Source organism: Bufo bufo, chromosome 6 (genome assembly GCF_905171765.1).
Source record: "Bufo bufo chromosome 6, aBufBuf1.1, whole genome shotgun sequence".
In the NCBI taxonomy this organism is placed as follows: Eukaryota; Metazoa; Chordata; class Amphibia; order Anura; family Bufonidae; genus Bufo; species Bufo bufo.
In genome coordinates, this window is record NC_053394.1 from 349,562,218 (window position 1) to 349,580,391 (window position 18,174).

The window sequence follows — 18,174 nt, forward strand, 5'->3', positions numbered from 1 at the left end:
CAGAGACTTTGTAATATATCTTATTAAAGAAATATACTTCCTCCTGCTTCCCTTCATGCAGCCTCTTATCTCTGAAGGCCTCGATACACATTAGTGTATTGTTGGCCGAAGGATCATTCAGCTGACAGCTATTGAATACGTATGGCTGCCCTAATAACACCTGTCTCCATCTTCAACCTCACACACAAAAGTATAAGGAGAGAGAAGGGGGGTTTAGGTGGTGATGTACTTCTTGACTCTAAACAGTGGTAGAGCCTTATCTTACTAGATATAGTAGAGTCAAAAGTATAAGAGCTAAGAAACTGCTGTTTGAAAATCTCTCTCATCCAGAAGCCCCCTCCGCTAATAAGATATATTACAAAGTTTCTTATATCGACATGCACTATACATTTATGAAAACTTGCCTTATAATTGGAGGTATGCTTTAAAGCAAATCATCAGATTATGCCCACTCGCCTATTACACAAAAAATAGCGCTTTCCTTTTTGGCTATTAGGAGATCAAACCAGTCCCTACACTATACTGCCCTAAGATATGACAGTATAATCTGATAACAGATCTACTTTAATGTGCAACATTCTATTTTTATGTACACAATTCCAAAATACATGTGTATAGAGGCACACTGCCCCATTCCATCCTGAGGAGCCTATCATTGATTTATACAGATATGCATGCAATAAGCAAGTTTGCCCATATGTATTTATATAAGTATATATATATATATATATATATATATATATATTTATATATATTTAGCTTGTTGTACCATAACTTTGCTCCAGTTTGTTAGTACATTTTCATATAGCCTTGTGTTAGCATCCCATATAAGATTTTCATTAACTGTTGTTCTTTACTTCAGGCTCCAAGTATGGGAACCTTCATGGGTGTCTACCTTCCCTGCTTACAGAACATTTTCGGTGTTATCCTTTTTCTGCGCCTCACTTGGGTTGTGGGGGTTGGAGGTGTCCTGGAGTCTTTTCTTATGGTCATGATGTGCTGCTCCTGTGTGAGTATGGGCCTGGGGAATGGTAGAGGATGAAAGGACAGGAGATCATTATTAGGAGGCTCGGTTGGGTAGGAACTACATGTACAGTACAAGTACACATATACAGTATATATACTGCAATACGAAAAGAAAGTTAGCACATCTTATGATGCAAGGGAACTCTGCAAACATTGAATCTATGGACTATACATTGTAACAGTGCTATATTCACTCATGAACATGAGGTTCTCAGCACCCATTTTGATCAAGACATGTGAACTCATCTGTCCACGCAAGGTGACCTCTTCCAAATGGTACCCAGGACAGATGGGCTCATATATTTGAATCAAACAATGTGCCAAGAACCTCTTATTCATTTCTATAGTGAATATAGCATTGGTACAATTTGTAGTCCATAGATTCAGTGTTTGCATCTTGTGTTTTCTTTAGTATATATATTTAAGTTACACCAGTATCCTTGATATCCTACCAAGTAGAAGTCATTCTCCTGATACCCATAACCGTACAAATACTCCCTTACAGAAATAGGCAGTCACAGCAAATCTGCTGCAAAGGAGATGCCAAGTAATAAACTCAATGGTTGAGTATCCTATATAGGTGCCTTGCTCCTTTATATTCCCAGAACACAGTAGTTAACGTACAGGCGACTATTCCTAGAATTGAATGTTAGCTGATGGATTTTCTTTGGGGAAAAAACTGTTTATCACTGATTTTCTATTTTCTTCTTTATTCCAATCATTCTCAATTATAATTCTCAATGTTACCTTATGTCTGCACATTCCTGTTCTCATGACCTTCTCATACCTAACGGCTTCTCCCATCTCCACCGTCACTCTTCATAGCTTTTCTTCTTTCGGCATTTGGACATTTTAATCCAGTACCACTAAATTGGTCCCATATGGTTACCTTATGAGGACAATGCAAAATAGCCCATATTAAGTCCACATGGACACAGAATTACTGTGTGGTCCATATCACATTAGACGACTGGAGGATGTGACAGAGTGTGATGTTGCATCTATTGTGTATTTTTATCCCATGATCTTGTCTGATGTTACTGCCAGTGACTGTGTCTAATATCACACCCACTCTTTATAGGATTGCCGCTAGTGCCAAGGCTGATTCTTAATTGAGCAGCACTGCTTCTTGAATGATCGCCTAGTTTTGGATCCTATTGCACGTGCTTGCTTATAAGTGCGCTATTTGGATAACACTAAAACAGCAAAACTGATTTCTGATCTAGGCTGTTAAGTTAAAGTTGTAGAAGACATTCAATTAAGGCTGACAATGGTTTTTAAGAAAAATCTTTTGCCAACTCGATCTACAAGGAAGCTCAGCTTGCTATAAATTGGAGTTCAACAGAAGAATTGTTACAACGTTCATTTCTTCTGCCTCCTCTTATTTCTTTAAGGCCTGATTCAGATGGCGATATTTGTCACCCGTGTACGGTCTTCTGTGCACATGGACAGCACAACCCATTGATGTAAATGGTGCTGTTCACACCTTTGTCTGCACGCACTCTTAGGGCTGTGCCTCACACAATGTAAACCTGGAAACCACTGGAGACAAATGTTGCCAGTAGTCTCCAGTCTTGTGTTCTACATGGACCTCAGTGCCATACAGGGGCGGATTGGCCATAGACCTTACAGGGAAATTTCCCTGTGGGCCGATGCCCTAGGGGCCGCCTGAACCCTCCTCTCTCACGCTGGCTGAGTACATAATGAGCTCTCAGTGGTAATTAAATCTGTGACAATTTGGTGCTCATATACCGCACATGCTCTCCTGGAATCAACTGAGACCCACAACTGGAGAAGGAGGACAGAAAATGGCAGCTATTGATGACCACCACAGAGGGACAGCTTTTGAGGCAGTATATTGTGATGCACTGTGGCATAGGGTTCTGCTAGGATGGTATTTTGTGCTATGGTATTGCTGACCCCACCTACTTGTGATGCCCTGCCTTCTGCAAATTTGGACCCGCCTACAACATGGGGCCACTTTAACTTCCCAGTCCGCCTCTGGTGCCATATCAGAAATTGTCCATGTGTTGCAGTCGTTCTTTAATATGCCCATCTGAATCAGGCCTGACACAGCTAAAGTCGTCATTTGGCAGAGTTATCTGTGGTTTTACATAGGACTGCAGGTATCTCTAAATTATTACAGTGCACTAACAATACATTTAATTGCATTAAATAACAAATTTCTATTATAAAATCAATCACAATGCTGTAAAAATAACAACATGAATGGCGGTAATGAACATCTAAATCAATGCATACAATCAAGACACATAAACACGAAAAAAGAAAAGTACTCAGGTGTATTGCTTAAAGGGGTTGTGCCACCAGTAAATTTTATTTTAATAGAATTCAGCATGGGAGGAAAGCAGTTACTTTTGCAAATTACTTTCTGTTCCAAAAAAGTTGTAAGATATTCTCTTTACTTCATTATAATGGCGCCCCCTGGTGTTTAATCTGTAATGTAACATGCACATCCACTTACCGAGGTGGTCGCACATGCTCAGTTCCATTCTTCAACCGCCTGCCCCCATTAAAGGACATGCCCCTGAGCTTTCGGCCTGAGGAGAATCTAGCAGAGCAGCTGGGGCAATGAATGGGGAGATCTCTGGATCCATGTGAGGTACAGGGCTGGTCTTAGCTTTGTTAGAAAGAGATTGTCATGTACTATTATTTTCATTTTTATCAATCATCATTCATAGGAAAACCCTTTTAAGCAGTCAACATTGTATATACACCCTATTTACTGGTCACGAAAGGTATTTTCAATTTGAATATTTTCCCTAAAGTCGAATACAGCAAACCCCCAGCCTCATTGGCTACCATCAACTGAAAAGAACTAATCACCTTGATTATATGTGGAATATTACTACACCTCCAATGCTTTTAGCTATATTGATCTGGCAGCCATCAAATATGGGACACTATAGTTATAACCTCTGTTGGGAAAATCTCTAAGGTTAAAGATAACAATACAATTCCATTGAGGCAAATAATCCAGTAAGCTACAAACCAAACAATATATGTCCTCCCAAAGTATAAAGACTCCGCACTCCAAGAAGTACTTTGCAAAAGACACGTGATTTATTCTAAGTGGGAATTTTATCAATAAATCACGTGTTTTGAAAAGTACTCTTTCGCCTGCAGAGTCTTTATTCTCCTGTATTGACTAGTCTGGGACCCGTTTCTTGCATTCTATGATGTTGGCGGTGTGCCAGCTTATTTTGAATATTTATTCACCCTGCATGGGCAAATATTTATGCAGTACCATACACTTAAACAACCAACGCAATGTCCATGCCTGCCCCAGAAGGGGCAACAGATCCAGCATAATTACCTCTGGTGGCACAACTTCTTTTCCAGTGGCTACTTGAACTTATTTGGCTCCCTTCATTTTGGATCAGCAGATAAGCTAAGGTCACCACTGCCGCAAACTATTACTAATATACTTGCCATTTATATCTTAGGCTACTTTCACACTAGCTTTTTTTACTGGATCCGGCAGGGTTCAGCAAAAACGCTTCCAATACTGATAATACAACCATCTGCATCCGTTATGAACGGATCCGGTTGTATTATCTTTAACATTGCCAACACGGATCCGTCATGAACTCCATTGAAAGTCAATGGGGGACGGATCCGTTTTCTATTGAGGCAGATTGTGTCATGCCGGATCCGTCTTGCTCCGCATCCCAGGACGGAAAGCAAACTACAACATGTTGCAGTTTGCTCTCCGGTATGGGGACGCAACTAAACGGAACGGAATGCATTTTGGAGCATTCAGTTCAGTTTTGTTCCCATTGCCAATGAACTGGACAAAACTGAAGCATTTTTTTCCCCGGTATTGAGCCCCTATGACGGAACTCAATACCGGAGAACTAAAATGCTAGTGTGAAAGTAGCCTAAGTTATTGTCTGTTAGGACACCCAGTGACCAGTTGTGGTATTGCACCCTTTGCTTATTGTGTAGCTAATGAATATATTTCAAAGACCCCTTGCTGTTGGATAAAAGCTTCATAATCTTCTACGGTCCAAGGACCACAGTGTCAAATTTCACTGCTTTGAGGGTCTGTGATGAGATTTTTTAGATTAAAAACGTAGCACATAGTTCTGAGTTAAATTAGTTTTGTTTAGCTACATGGTGACACATGATGCCTTAAAAGGATTGTCCACAACTGTTTTAACTCCCCCTTCCACTCAGTGGGAGCTGTGAAGGAAACTATACTTATCTGCTCCTCGCCACTCGATTCTTGTTCCATGGATCCCAGGCTGTCTTCCCTGCACTTCCGGTCTCTGCATGTAAACTTCCTGCATGGACAGGGCCACGTGTGGTACTGCAGCCAATGACTGGCCACAGTGATGCTGTGACGCCAAGCAACACAACACCGCTGGGATATGTGCCACTTGGGGACAATGGGAAACATAGTCTAAAACAAAGTATTGAGTCACCAAAATGAGGGCGGCCTGGTGGGACAATGCAAACATCATTCAGACTGTCCTAATGTCTATGTTGCATCACAGCTTCTGCGAATGGGGCCACAGGTGTCAAGGGTCCCTCTGTCGCCCTTGCCCGAATGCAACACTAAAATAAATGCAACCATTCCATGATCTCGCTGTGGTCTTAACTATGCATCCATTTACTTTTCCATCACATGTTGATTATACTTTCACATGTTCTCAAGTGTTAAATTCATTCTAATACCAAAGCATTGTCACAGCTCTGCCTTTCACACTAGCATCACTAAAGTAATTAAAGACGTCCTTGGCGTATAGCTGTATTTAGAAAAGAACTGCATCCAAATGATGTCTCTAATTATCCCTCAAAAATCTCTGAGAACAGAAGAAAGTGAGTAATATATTATGTTATTGCTCTCACCCAAAACCATTTTTTGGGCTATAGTTGGGGGCATGAATACTGCTTGACCTCAGGAAAATAAATTTTGCAGTCAACATGGACAATGACATGGTACGATGTTGTTATATATTGACCTCTGATCCTGTGGTGACCTGTCCAAAGCTGTATCATGCCATGTCGCACCATGTCTATTGATACAGATGATGCCACAATTTAGGCTAATTTGCTTTGGCACTAATACAAGATAGCCTCTGCCTCTCTGCAGGATGCTGACACTCCTGCCATTCAATCTTTCTACCCCGGCCACCCACTATTCGATCTTGACACCTCCTGGTCAGTCCCTCGCTGGGACCTCCATCTAATGAGCTGAAAGAGTACATAGCTTGTCAACATGACAATCAATACCACTGAGAACCGGACTCATTAATATTCATGAGTTCTAACCAACGTAATGGATTTTACTAGATTTCGAAGTCACGTATTAACTAGTGCCTGCATATATTAATGGACAGTTGTGTGTCTCATAAAGTGTGAAGGCAATGTGGAAAATTTAGGAACCTTTGGATCAAATATTCCACTAATCAGCATTATCATTTCATCTGAATCTAAAGGAAAAATCAATTTTCCTTTTTGCCCAATTATGTGACATTACTTGATTTTAAAGGGTTTCTATCACTTCGTATGACATATTTAGGTGTCAGACACTAGCGATCCGCTAGTGTCTGCTCTGCCCAACCATCCTAATATGATAGGTTTTGGGGCAGCCGTTTTGCTAAAATAACAACTTATATCTATATGCTAATGAGCCTCTAGGTGCTATGGGGGCGTCATTAGCACCTAGAGGCTCCGTCTACCTTCATAAACTGTCGCCGCCCAGCGCGTCCCTCCAGCCCGCCCATCTCCTGCTGAATGCGATCCTCTCCGTGCGCGTCTCTGTTCTGCGCATGCGCAGTGAATGTCTGACCGCTTCCCTGCTCAGACATCTCCACTGCGCCTGCGCCGATGACATCATAGTGCTCCGAGGAACAGGCGCAGTGGAGATGTCTGAGCAGGGAAGCGGTCAGACATTCACTGCGCATGCGCAGAACAGAGACGCGCACGGAGAGGATCGCATTCAGCAGGAGATGGGCGGGCTGGAGGGACGCGCTGGGCGGCGGCAGTTTATGAAGGTAGACGGAGCCTCTAGGTGCTAATGACGCCCCCATAGCACCTAGAGGCTCATTAGCATATAGATATAAGTTGTTATTTTAGCAAAACAGCTGCCCCAAAACCTATCATATTAGGATGGTTTGTTAGAGCAGACACTAGCGGATCGCTAGTGTCTGACACCTAAATATGTCATACGAAGTGATAGAAACCCTTTAAGATCTTGGAGGAATCCAGGAATGCCGCCCCCGCCCCCTGCCATTCAAGGGGTTCTATGATATAAGAAAACCAGTCTGCTTTTCCCAGTGTGTCAACTCTTGTCTAACTAGAGTAAGGCTAGGCTGGAAAATATTACATAGCCCATAGGCAAGGGTGGCACTGTTTCTGGAAAATAAGGAGTTTCTTTTTATCTAATCTTCTACAACCTAATTCCCATAAAAAATGTATAGTATAACAAATAGGTCCTTTGGGACCACCGGCAATCTAGATAATGAAATGACAGAGGTCCCTTCAGCATTTCTCCTGATCGACGTGGATACTAGAATCAATCGATAAGAGATGGAATAGCTTAGGGATATTCTTAATATCGTACTAATTCTTACTATAATTTGAAAATGATTTAAAGGGTTGGAGTTCCAGTCCTCAGATGGCCGTCCATCAGTGGCCTTCATTGCCTTACACTCCCCAAAGCATGGGAGACAGGCATACGCAAACCACTTCGAAGTTTTATGGGTGGGAGATTTACTCCAAATTGAAATTCTCTTAGCCTACAACACTTGCATCATCAGGTTTATGCAGGCATTGTATCTACTGTTTGTCCTATCGGGTGAATGCCCCACCATCCTGACAAGCCCCAGAGCTACCTTCAGTATACTATATTGTAAGTGCTTGTTCTGATACATGTTCTGTGATATCATGTCTTCTGTGTCTCATTCCTTATATGTGACATTGCATCTACATTAGCACCTTTTTCATATGATATTGGACATAACAGTCAACCACATTATTACATCATGTCCTGAGTTATTGAAATTACGTCTACAAAGGGATCTTTTGGCCTTCATCCTTCGACCTTCTAGTAGATATAAGACAACTTCTGACTGATATGATTGCTACAGTATGTTTTTATGGTCTCCGACAATGACTGTACTTGAACGTTGACCAATTTGGCCCACTATACTTCAGTATCTGCCATAACTTCCTACCCCTGTCCAAGTGCTAAATCATTGCTATTCATGAAAAAAAAACTAAAAACATTTAAACATGACATATATGGCTGTTGTATATTCTACTTTCTACCTGTTCACTGCATCAGAAATCATAATCCCTGGTTGTATGCTGCATCTGATCTCATATCCTGTGAATGTACACCGTATTTGATATCAGGCCCTTGAGCTTGCAGTGAATCTCAGCTTAAGTTGTCAGAGGGTGTACTGCACCTGATATCACATAAAGTGTGCACATCTCAGTTCCCATTGTCTGAGTGAGTGCTGTATCTCAGGCAATGCAGCCTGAGTCTGAACTGCATCTGATATCACATCTTCTTACTGTACGCTGCATTTGATATCATTTACTCCCGCCATGCACTGCACCAGAAAATACCCCACATTGCACTGCGTCTGACATCTTCACCTCACCACGCACTGTACCTGAGACAAATTCTTTTCATGGTGCACTGCTTCTCTTATCCTCCCATGATGCATTGCGTCTCATGTCCCACCCCCCCTTATGCACTGCTCCTGTCATCATCTTCCCCACCCCATTATGCGTTGGGTAAAGGCTCATTGTGCCTACCTGTGTTTGCTCTGCAGACCATGCTGACTGCTATCTCAATGAGCGCCATCGCTACCAATGGAGTTGTGCCAGGTAGGGGGAATTTTAGATGAACAAAATAAGGGAGATGCAGTGCGTGGGAGGAATTGGGTGGGGGTACACAATACTGCTTGATGCAGACGCAATGTGTGTGGGGGTGTTGGAGACTATATGCCAGATGCAGGCGCTTTGCATCAATCAGATTAAATAAGCGCATAAGGGGATTAGTCCTTAAGAAGAATGTCTAGTAATGAAAATGTCTAGCACACGTGTATAGAAGGAAGAAAGTATTGCCGTGCCCGTGAGGGTTTGCTTTAAGAATTTGCATAAAGTTGTCTTTCGTAATAACTGTTGTAGTATAGTGATATATATATCGTGAGGCCAAATATGTGAAACCTAATGTTCTGAGCACACCAATATAGGGGTGCAGTGCATTGTCCAATAATGCAGTGGTATGAGGTGCAGTGCAGTGATACAAATGTGTGATATTGCCCTCATTTTCAGTGCATGTTTCTGAGAACTCTATCTCTTCTAGCTGGTGGCTCATATTACATGATCTCTCGTTCATTGGGCCCAGAGTTTGGAGGAGCTGTGGGGCTTTGCTTTTACTTGGGGACCACATTTGCAGGAGCCATGTACATCCTTGGAACCATAGAGATTCTGTTGGTAAGATTTGCTTGTGGAATTAATATTTTCTTAATGTTTGATCTATAAGCAACAACCAAGCTTTCAATGTTTTAGTCTTAAGATGATGGACTACTTATTGGCCAAATGCACGAAGACTGTGAGACAAAGCACATACGAAGGATAAGTGCAGCCAAACCAAAATATTTCAGTTTATGTGGAAAGTCAGAAATAAATTAGAAGGAAACAGAATGTATAAGTAGCCTCTGTGACATAATTTATAGCTTTTGGCTTCACTAGCAACTCTGTTAAAAGGGAATCTGTCAGCAGTTTTGACAGTGCTAAACTGCTGACAGCACTAGGTATAAGGTTTGATATAGCAGTACACATATCTTTTGTGGAGCTTTTATTTTCAAGAGTAGTGTAAATATGAAGTTTTATTCCTCCAGATTCTGCCACTGGAGGCGGGGCTTCACTATGAAGTGCTCTCTGCACTGAGCTGCTTCACAACCCCTCCCTTCTGCTCTGAGTGACAGCTCTAGTGCTCTGTTGGTTGGATGATAAAATTGTCACTCAAAGCAGAGGGGAGGGGTTGTGAAGAAACTGAATGGAGAGAGCACTTGACAGTGAATCTCAACCTCTATTGCACTTAAGGAGCAGAATCTGGCAAAATAAAAGTGCATATTCACATTTCTCCTGATAATAAAACCTACACAAAAGGTATGTTTGTACTGCTGTCTCCAGTCCTTACTAGTGCTGTCAGCAGTTTAGCATGGTCAAAACTGCTGACAGACTCCCGTTAATTTAAGCAGCCCATACACGAGATTGATTTTGATTGATGTATGATCCCACCAGCAACATATCCTAGTAAACTGGTCAATCAGGGAGTTAGTTAAAAAATATAACTTCCTGTAGCTTGTGCAAACAGCCATATTTGATGGTTCACGCATGCCCTTAGTTAGTTTGAAGCGTCAGCAAACAGAAGCCTGCCGTTGGCCATCACAATTGATCATTTGCAAGTAATGGTAGGCCGACATCAGCCATTTTGTACAACTTTTATCTTGTGTATGGAATTGGCAGAAGAAGCCTGCAGGCTAGACAATCCAAAATAATAGCTGGTTGCAACAGTTCGGAGCAATATTGTCAGCCAGGTTACTTCCAAACCAGACCTCGTGTTCTTCTTTGAAGGGGGTCATTGACCTGCTTAAGTTAAAAGCATATTTCTGAAAGTGCTTATGTGTTACAATGCTAAGTAAGAAGAAAGGTAAAGTGGGGTTGGTAGGGATGTTGTATAGGTGGAAAAGGAAAGCCATTTTGAAATGATTATTTATGGCTAGGAAGACATTTACTTTAAAATGGAAAAATCCTTACTCTCAAATGACTTCAGCTCCGGTTGGTGCCCTTGACCAGCTAATCCTATTAGAAAAGGACAACACTGGTAATATGATTCAATTCCATGAAATATGGAATCTTTAGATTGAGTGGTCTATAAAGACCATGCAAAATAGTAATGGATAACGATGAGTTTTTTTTCCCTCCTGTCACATTTTAGGATCTTGCTGGATAGGATAGTACAAGAACTAATTATGACTTTGTGTATATACGTAATGTCTGTATTAAATGTAAAAAGTAAGAAGAAAGTACTTTTATTATATAAATATATAGAATTGTTTAGCGAAATGCTTTTCCTAACATAACATTTTTCTTTATCCAGACTTATCTGTTTCCTGCAATGGCCATCTTTAAGGCAAAAGAAGCTAGTGAGGAGCCTGCTGCACTACTTAATAACATGCGTGTCTACGGCACATGTGTGCTGAGCTGCATGGCCATTGTGGTTTTTGTGGGCGTGAAGTATGTCAATAAGTTTGCTCTGGTGTTCTTGGGTTGTGTGATCCTATCCATCATTTCAATATATGCCGGAGTCATTAAATCTGCATTTGAACCACCATATTTTCCGTGAGTTTGCTTAAATATACTTAAATGTTACTTAGAATTCTGTTTTTCTATGGCTTCTTTGTTATCTGTCATCTGTTTCGCATCTAATATATGATTGTTAAACACTGCAGAATGGTTTTATTCAAAATTTTTATATCTATGTGCAGGTATTCAGGTAGTCCTATTTTGTATTGGGGTATGTATGGGGACATATTGATTACTCAGAAATAACCAAATGCATTTGAGATGGCTTTTTCTGCATGTTGCAACCTGTGTTTGCTTTATGATGGTCTTGAGGGCTCATGCATACGATCATTTTTGTGTCCGCATTCAATCCACATTTTTTGCAGGTCAGATGTGGACCCGTTCCCTTCAATGGGGCCGCAAAAGATGCGGGCAGCACACAGCGTATGTCTGTTCCATGGCATCTGCAATAATATAGAACATGTTCTATTCTTGTCGCATTAAGGACAAGTATAAGACAGAGCTCTAAGAAAAGATGCTCCAAAATTAGTTAAAGTTAAATACTATAAATGACTAAAACAGACAAGTCAGGAGAGATGACAGGTCTATTTTTTTTTTATTTGCTCATATAGAGCCAACATATTCCTCATCGCTGTCCCCAGTGGAGCTCACAATCTAAATTCCCTATCCCTGTCTTTGGAGTGTGGGAGGAAACCCACACAAACACGGGGAGCACATACAAACACCATGCAGATGTTGTCCTTAGTAGGAGTCAAACTTAGGACCCCAGCGCTGCAGGGCACCAGTGCTAAGGACAGGTCCATGATTGCACTCTTCTGTCATGGGGTGTTAAGTGCCTTCCAGATACTTTTGATGCTACTTTTCTCTGGGGAACCAATTTTTCCCCACATAAGTCTTTGAGGAAGGTTCCACCACCTCTTAGCCACGCAGTCACGAGAGCTTTAGAAGATGCAATGTTGCTTTATTCTATTATCTATTATTCAGAGGAAATTGAGAGTAAGGGTTCTGTTAGATTGCCCCATATTCAGGCAGTGATAGTGCCAATCGATGATGCACACACCAATCGGCGCTCATTTGCATCGGCCTATTACAAAGCAGATGCAAAGTGAATGGGGGGGATTGCAACCACAATTGAACAATTGTTCTTCCCATATTCAGTTCTAATGAATATCGGCACCACATCCTGGATTACACATGGACATGTGCTGCTGATAATCATGTATCTTTCATTTTGAATCGAAGATCTAAACAGCTGACAAACGAATGCTCGGAATTCGACTACAGAATTATATATGACAGTGTTCACTCATTTATTGACTGCTAGATCAAGGTCAAGACAGACCTGCGTTTTCCACGGGAAGTAATATCATAGACAAGGTTATGCTATATGTATGAAAGTTGATAAATAGATATGTCCTTTGGTTTAGTGTTACCAGATGTCTTCAATGCTGCATATGAAAATCAATTAATATATGCAGGAATTGTACCGAAAACAAGCTGAGTCGCAGGGTATGTCCAGGAAACTGCAGAGCTAAACAATCTGGTTTCAATTCCTGGGCAGGAACGTAATTGTAAAAATAGAAGAAAACATAATTAAAAGTACTTTGTAATAAGCGCAAAAATGTCATCTTCAAAGTGCTGTATACCAAAAGTCTAGCAGGCACACTGTAAAGGTATATACAGACTTTATAATCATTTCATCAAGAGTGAATTTATTTATTTCTTCTGCTCGTATTTTATGATCAAGCAGAATTATTTTCCTTGTTTGAATTCTTAATTAGTTTGCTACTCTTATGAGCACAGCTGGACTAGAACAGAGAATTGAACTTTACTCCAATTTAACCTGCATTTTAAGTTTTGGTTAAAGTTGTTCTTAATTACTGTGCTGGTCAACCCACGGGTTTTGCAGCCAGTAATATTAATGATCTATCCTCAAGATAGGACATCAAATACCTGATCGGTGGTGGTCCAACTCCTGGCACCCCCGCCGATCAGCTGTTTGAAGAAGCAGGGCTCATACTAGAGTTACTTCCGCTTCAAGATTACACTGTGTGTCATCTTGCTTCCACCGAGACAACGCGCAGTGTAATTTAGAAGAGGAAGTAGCGCTTGTATGAGCACTGCCTCCACTTCAAACAGCTGATCGTGGGAATACCAAGAGTTGAACCCTAAACGATTAGATATTGAAGACCTGTCCTGAGGATAGAGCATCAATATTACTGGCTGCACAACTTCTTTAATTTCTCTGTGGGTGCTCAAGAAATAAACATATATGAGATCAACTCCATGTCCACAATCATATTGGCAGGGTAGCCATATCAGTTACTGCTGCCATGCCCCTCTTTAAAGGGAATGTGTCATCAGAAAATGACCTCTAAATGGACGTTTTGGAACATCCATTTAGAGATGGTAGCTGCATGCTAATCGTGCAGCTGCCGAGCGGGGGGCCCACTGTCAGTGACAGCAGGGCAACCCAGGGAGAAGACAGGGACAGTTCCCAGGTGTCCCTGCCTTCTAGATCGCTGTATACACATGCGCTTCCTGTCCCAGCCCGGTGGTCATGTGACCGACGGGGCTGGGAGAGTGCAGGAGCTATCGGGTTTTCCACAGACCTCGATCAGCCCTGCACTGGAGCTTTACTGCGCAGTATAGTGCTGTACAGCCTCTCTGGGGGGTGTATTTCCCCTGTAACTGGGGCTACTATGTCAGCCCCAGTTACAGGAGAAATCAATAGTGAAAAAAAAAAAAAGAGACGTTAAATGTCCCCCAGATGTCTTGTATGACCTTATGGGGGAAGAAAAGTGTAAAATAAAAAAATAAAAAAATAAAAAAAATAAAGTGTTTATTAAAAAAAAAATAAAATAAAAAAATAAAGGTTTCACATGTAAAAAAAAAATTCCCCCCAATTAAGTAATTAAAAAAAAAATTAAAAATAGAAAAAATTGACATATTTGGTATTGCCGTGTCTGTGACAGCAGCTCTATAAATATTTCACATGATTCACCCCGTCCGATAAACACCATAAAAAAACCTGTGTCAAAAAAAGCCATTTTTGTCACCTTACATCATAAAAAGTGCAACACCCAGCGATCAAAAAGACGTATGTCCCACAAAATAGTACCAATAAAACCGTCACCTCATCCCACAAAAAATGATCCCCTACATAAAGAAATTGGTCAAAGAATTAAAAAAAATATAGCTCTCAGAACATGGAGACATTAAAACATAATTTTTTTGTTGAAAAAATGCTATTAGTGTGTTAAAGTGAAATAAATAAAAAAAAATTGGTATTGCCACTTCCGTAACAACCTGCTTTATAAAAATATTACATGACCACATGACCTAACCCCTCAGGTGAACACCGTAAAAAAATAAAAACAGTGCCAAAAAGGCAATTTTTTGTCACCTAGCATCACATAAAGTGCAACACCAAGCGATTAAAAAGGCGTATGCCCCCCAAAAATAATAATAATACCAATCAAACCATCACCTCATCCTGCAAAAAATGAGACCCTAACTAAGACAATCGGCCAAAAAATAAAAAAGCTATGGCTCTCTGACAATTGAGACACTAAAACATCATTTTTTTTGTTTCAAAAATGCTATTATTGTGTAAAACTTTAATAAATAATCAAAAAGTAGACATATTAGGTATTTCCACGTCCATAACAACCTGCTCTATAAAAATGGCACATGACCTAACTCCTCATGTGAACGCTGTAAAAATAAATAAATAAAAACTGTGCTAAAACAACAAATTTTTTTGTCACCTTGCCCCATAAAGTGTAATAATGAATGATCAAAAAATCGTATGTACCAAAAAATGATACCAATACAAACAACAACTCTTCCTGCAAAAAACGAGCCCCTGCACAAGATAATCGACAAAAAAATATAAAAAATATGGCGTTCAGAATATTGAGACAGATACATTTTTTTTTTTAAATGCTTTATTATGTAAAACTGAAACAAACAAAGTAGACATATTTGATATAATTGCGTACGTAAGAACCTGCTCTATAAAAATAGCACATGATCTACCCTGTCATTTTTTTGTTACCTTACCTCACAAAAAACATAGAGCAATTAAAAATCATATGTACCCCAAAATACTACCAATAAAACTGGCCCCTTATCACCTAGTTTCCAAAATAGGGTCACTTTTGGGGAGTTTCTACTGTAACGGTTCATCAGGGGGGCTTCAAATGGGACATGGTGTCTAAAAATAAGGCCAGCAAAATCTGCCTTCCAAAAACCATATGGTGCTCCTTCTGTGCCCTGCCATGTGCCCTTACATCACTTTTTTGACCATATGTGGGGTGTTTCTGTAAAACACAGAATCAGGGTAATAAATATTGAGTTTTGTTTGGCTGCTAACACTCGATGTGTTAAAGAAAAAAATTGATTAAAATGGAAATTCTGCCAAAAAAGTTAAATTTATAACTGTCATCTCCATTTTTCTTTAATTCTTGTGGAACACCTAAAGGGTTAACAACGTTTGTAAAATCAGTTTTGAGTAACTTTAGGGGTTTAGTTTCTACAATGGGGTCATTTATGGTGGGTTTCCTCTATGTAAGCCCCACAAAGTGACTACAGACCTGAACTGGTCCTTAAAAAAGTGGGTTTATGGAAATTTTCTTAAAAATTTAAAAAATTGCTTCTAAAATTCTAAGCCTTCTAACGTCCTAAAAAAATAAAATTACATTACCAAAATAAATACAACATAAATAGATATATGGGGAATGTTAATTAATGAATATTTTATGAGGCAACACTATCTGTCTTAAAAGCAGAGAGATTCAAATTTAGAAAACAGTGATTTTTTTTTCAAATTTTTATTAACTTTTGGATTTTTTTTATAAATAAAGGTAAAACATATTGACTCAAATTTACCATTACCATGAAATACAATGTGCCACGAGAAAACAGTCTCTGAATGGCTTGGATAAGTAAAAGAGTTCCAAAGTTATTACCACATAAAGTGACACACATAAGATTTGCAAAATTAGGCCTGGTCAGGAAGGGGGCAAATGGCCCGGTCTGGAAGTGGTTAAATCAAATATTATGATAAATATATTCTTAAGCATTTTTGCCAAAAAAAATTCCGGCTATGACAGTTAAGCTATACCCGAGTAGTTTGTTCCTCTGTTGGAACAGACTACTGGAGTTTGTGCCGCATATGCGAACCTACCCTCAGCCTAATAATGTGCTGACACTTTCTGTATACATTCCTATCCATTAGGATTACAATGAAAGTTAACACTTAGACACTTAGTTAATACATAAACAATACTGGATCCACTATTCACAATAACAATAGCCACAGCAATGGTCACAGAACAAATACAGAAAACTCTGGTATAGAAGTTAAAGGGGTTTTCTGGGATTTTCATATTGATGACCTATCTTCTGGATAGGTCATCAGTATCTGATTGGTGGGGGTTCAACAACCGAGACCCCCCAAACAGCTCTTTAAGAAGGCACCTGAGACCCCCGCCAAGGCCTTTTCTCAGTTTTTCCTAGGCCAGTGACGACATGTTCATGTGTCACGTGGCCTAGGAGCAGCTTAGCCTCATAGAAGTGAATGGAGCTGAGCTGAAATACCAAACACAGCTGGTATACAATGTACAGCGCTGTGCATGGTGAGATGAAATAAGGCAGCGTTGCTCACAGGAGCGCCGGTGCCTTCTAAAACAGCTGATCGGCGGGGGTTCCAGCTGTCGGACCTCCCACAATCAGATACTGATTTCCTCTCCTGAGAATAGGTCATCAGTATGAAAATTCAGTAAGCCCTTTTAACGAACATCTCATGATCTGCGGTTCATTTGGCTGCTCTAAAGCATATGGGGGCAACTCAGGCAAGATAGCTGAAAAAAATAAACAATTAGAAAATAAACCTTGATTAGAAAAAAAAAGTTTCACTTTCTGGTTTTAATTAGTAAATAAAAATGATGTGATACTTTGCCTTTAACCCCTTTAGGACACAGCTTTATTTCACCTAAAGGACCAGGCCATTTTTTGCAAATCTGACCAGTGTCACTTTAAGTAGTGATAACTTTAAAACGCTTTGACTTATCCAGGCCATTCTGAGATTGTTTATTCGTCACATATTGTACTTCATGACACTGGTAAAATGAAGTTAAAAAAAATCTTTTTTATTTATAAAAAAATACCAAATTTACCAAAGAATTTTTAAAAATTGAAAATTTCCAAGTTTCTATTTCTCTACTTCTATAATACATAGTAATACCTCCAAAAATAGTTATTAATTTACATTCCCCATATGTCTACTTCATGTTTGGATCATTTTGGGAATGATATTTTATATTTTGGGGATGTTACAAGGCTTAGAAGTTTAGAAGCAAATCTTAAAATTTTTCTGAAATTTTCAAAAACCCAATTTTTAGGGACCAGTTCAGGTCTGAAGTCACTTTGTGAGGCTTACATAATAGAAACCACCCAAAAATGACCCCATTTTAGAAACTACACCCCTCAAGCTATTAAAAACTGATTTTAGAAACATCATTAACCCTTTAGGTGTTCCACAAGAGTTAATGGCAAATGGAGATAAAATTTCTGAATTTAGAGTTTTGGGCAAATTTTCAATTTTAATCAATTTTTTCCAGTAACAAAGCAAGGGTTAACAGCCAAACAAAACTCAATATTTATTGCCCTGATTCTTTAGTTTCCAGAAACACCCCATATGTGGCCGTAAACTACTGTACGGGCACACAGTAGGGCGTAGAGGGAAAGGTGCGCCATATAGTTTTTGGAAGGCAGATTTTGCTGGAC

The 18,174-nt window shown here is 39.9% G+C and overlaps 1 protein-coding gene across 1 annotated transcript in view; it reads left to right on the forward strand.

Annotated features, from left to right (window-relative positions):
• SLC12A5 (solute carrier family 12 member 5) overlaps nt 1-18,174 on the forward strand; it is a 92,023-nt gene that overhangs the window by 33,394 nt on the left and 40,455 nt on the right. The window contains exons 4-7 of the mRNA XM_040435082.1: nt 863-1,009; nt 8,838-8,892; nt 9,374-9,504; nt 11,177-11,418. Of these exons, the coding sequence (XP_040291016.1) occupies nt 863-1,009; nt 8,838-8,892; nt 9,374-9,504; nt 11,177-11,418 (575 nt within the window). The remainder of the gene's footprint in view (nt 1-862; nt 1,010-8,837; nt 8,893-9,373; nt 9,505-11,176; nt 11,419-18,174) is intronic.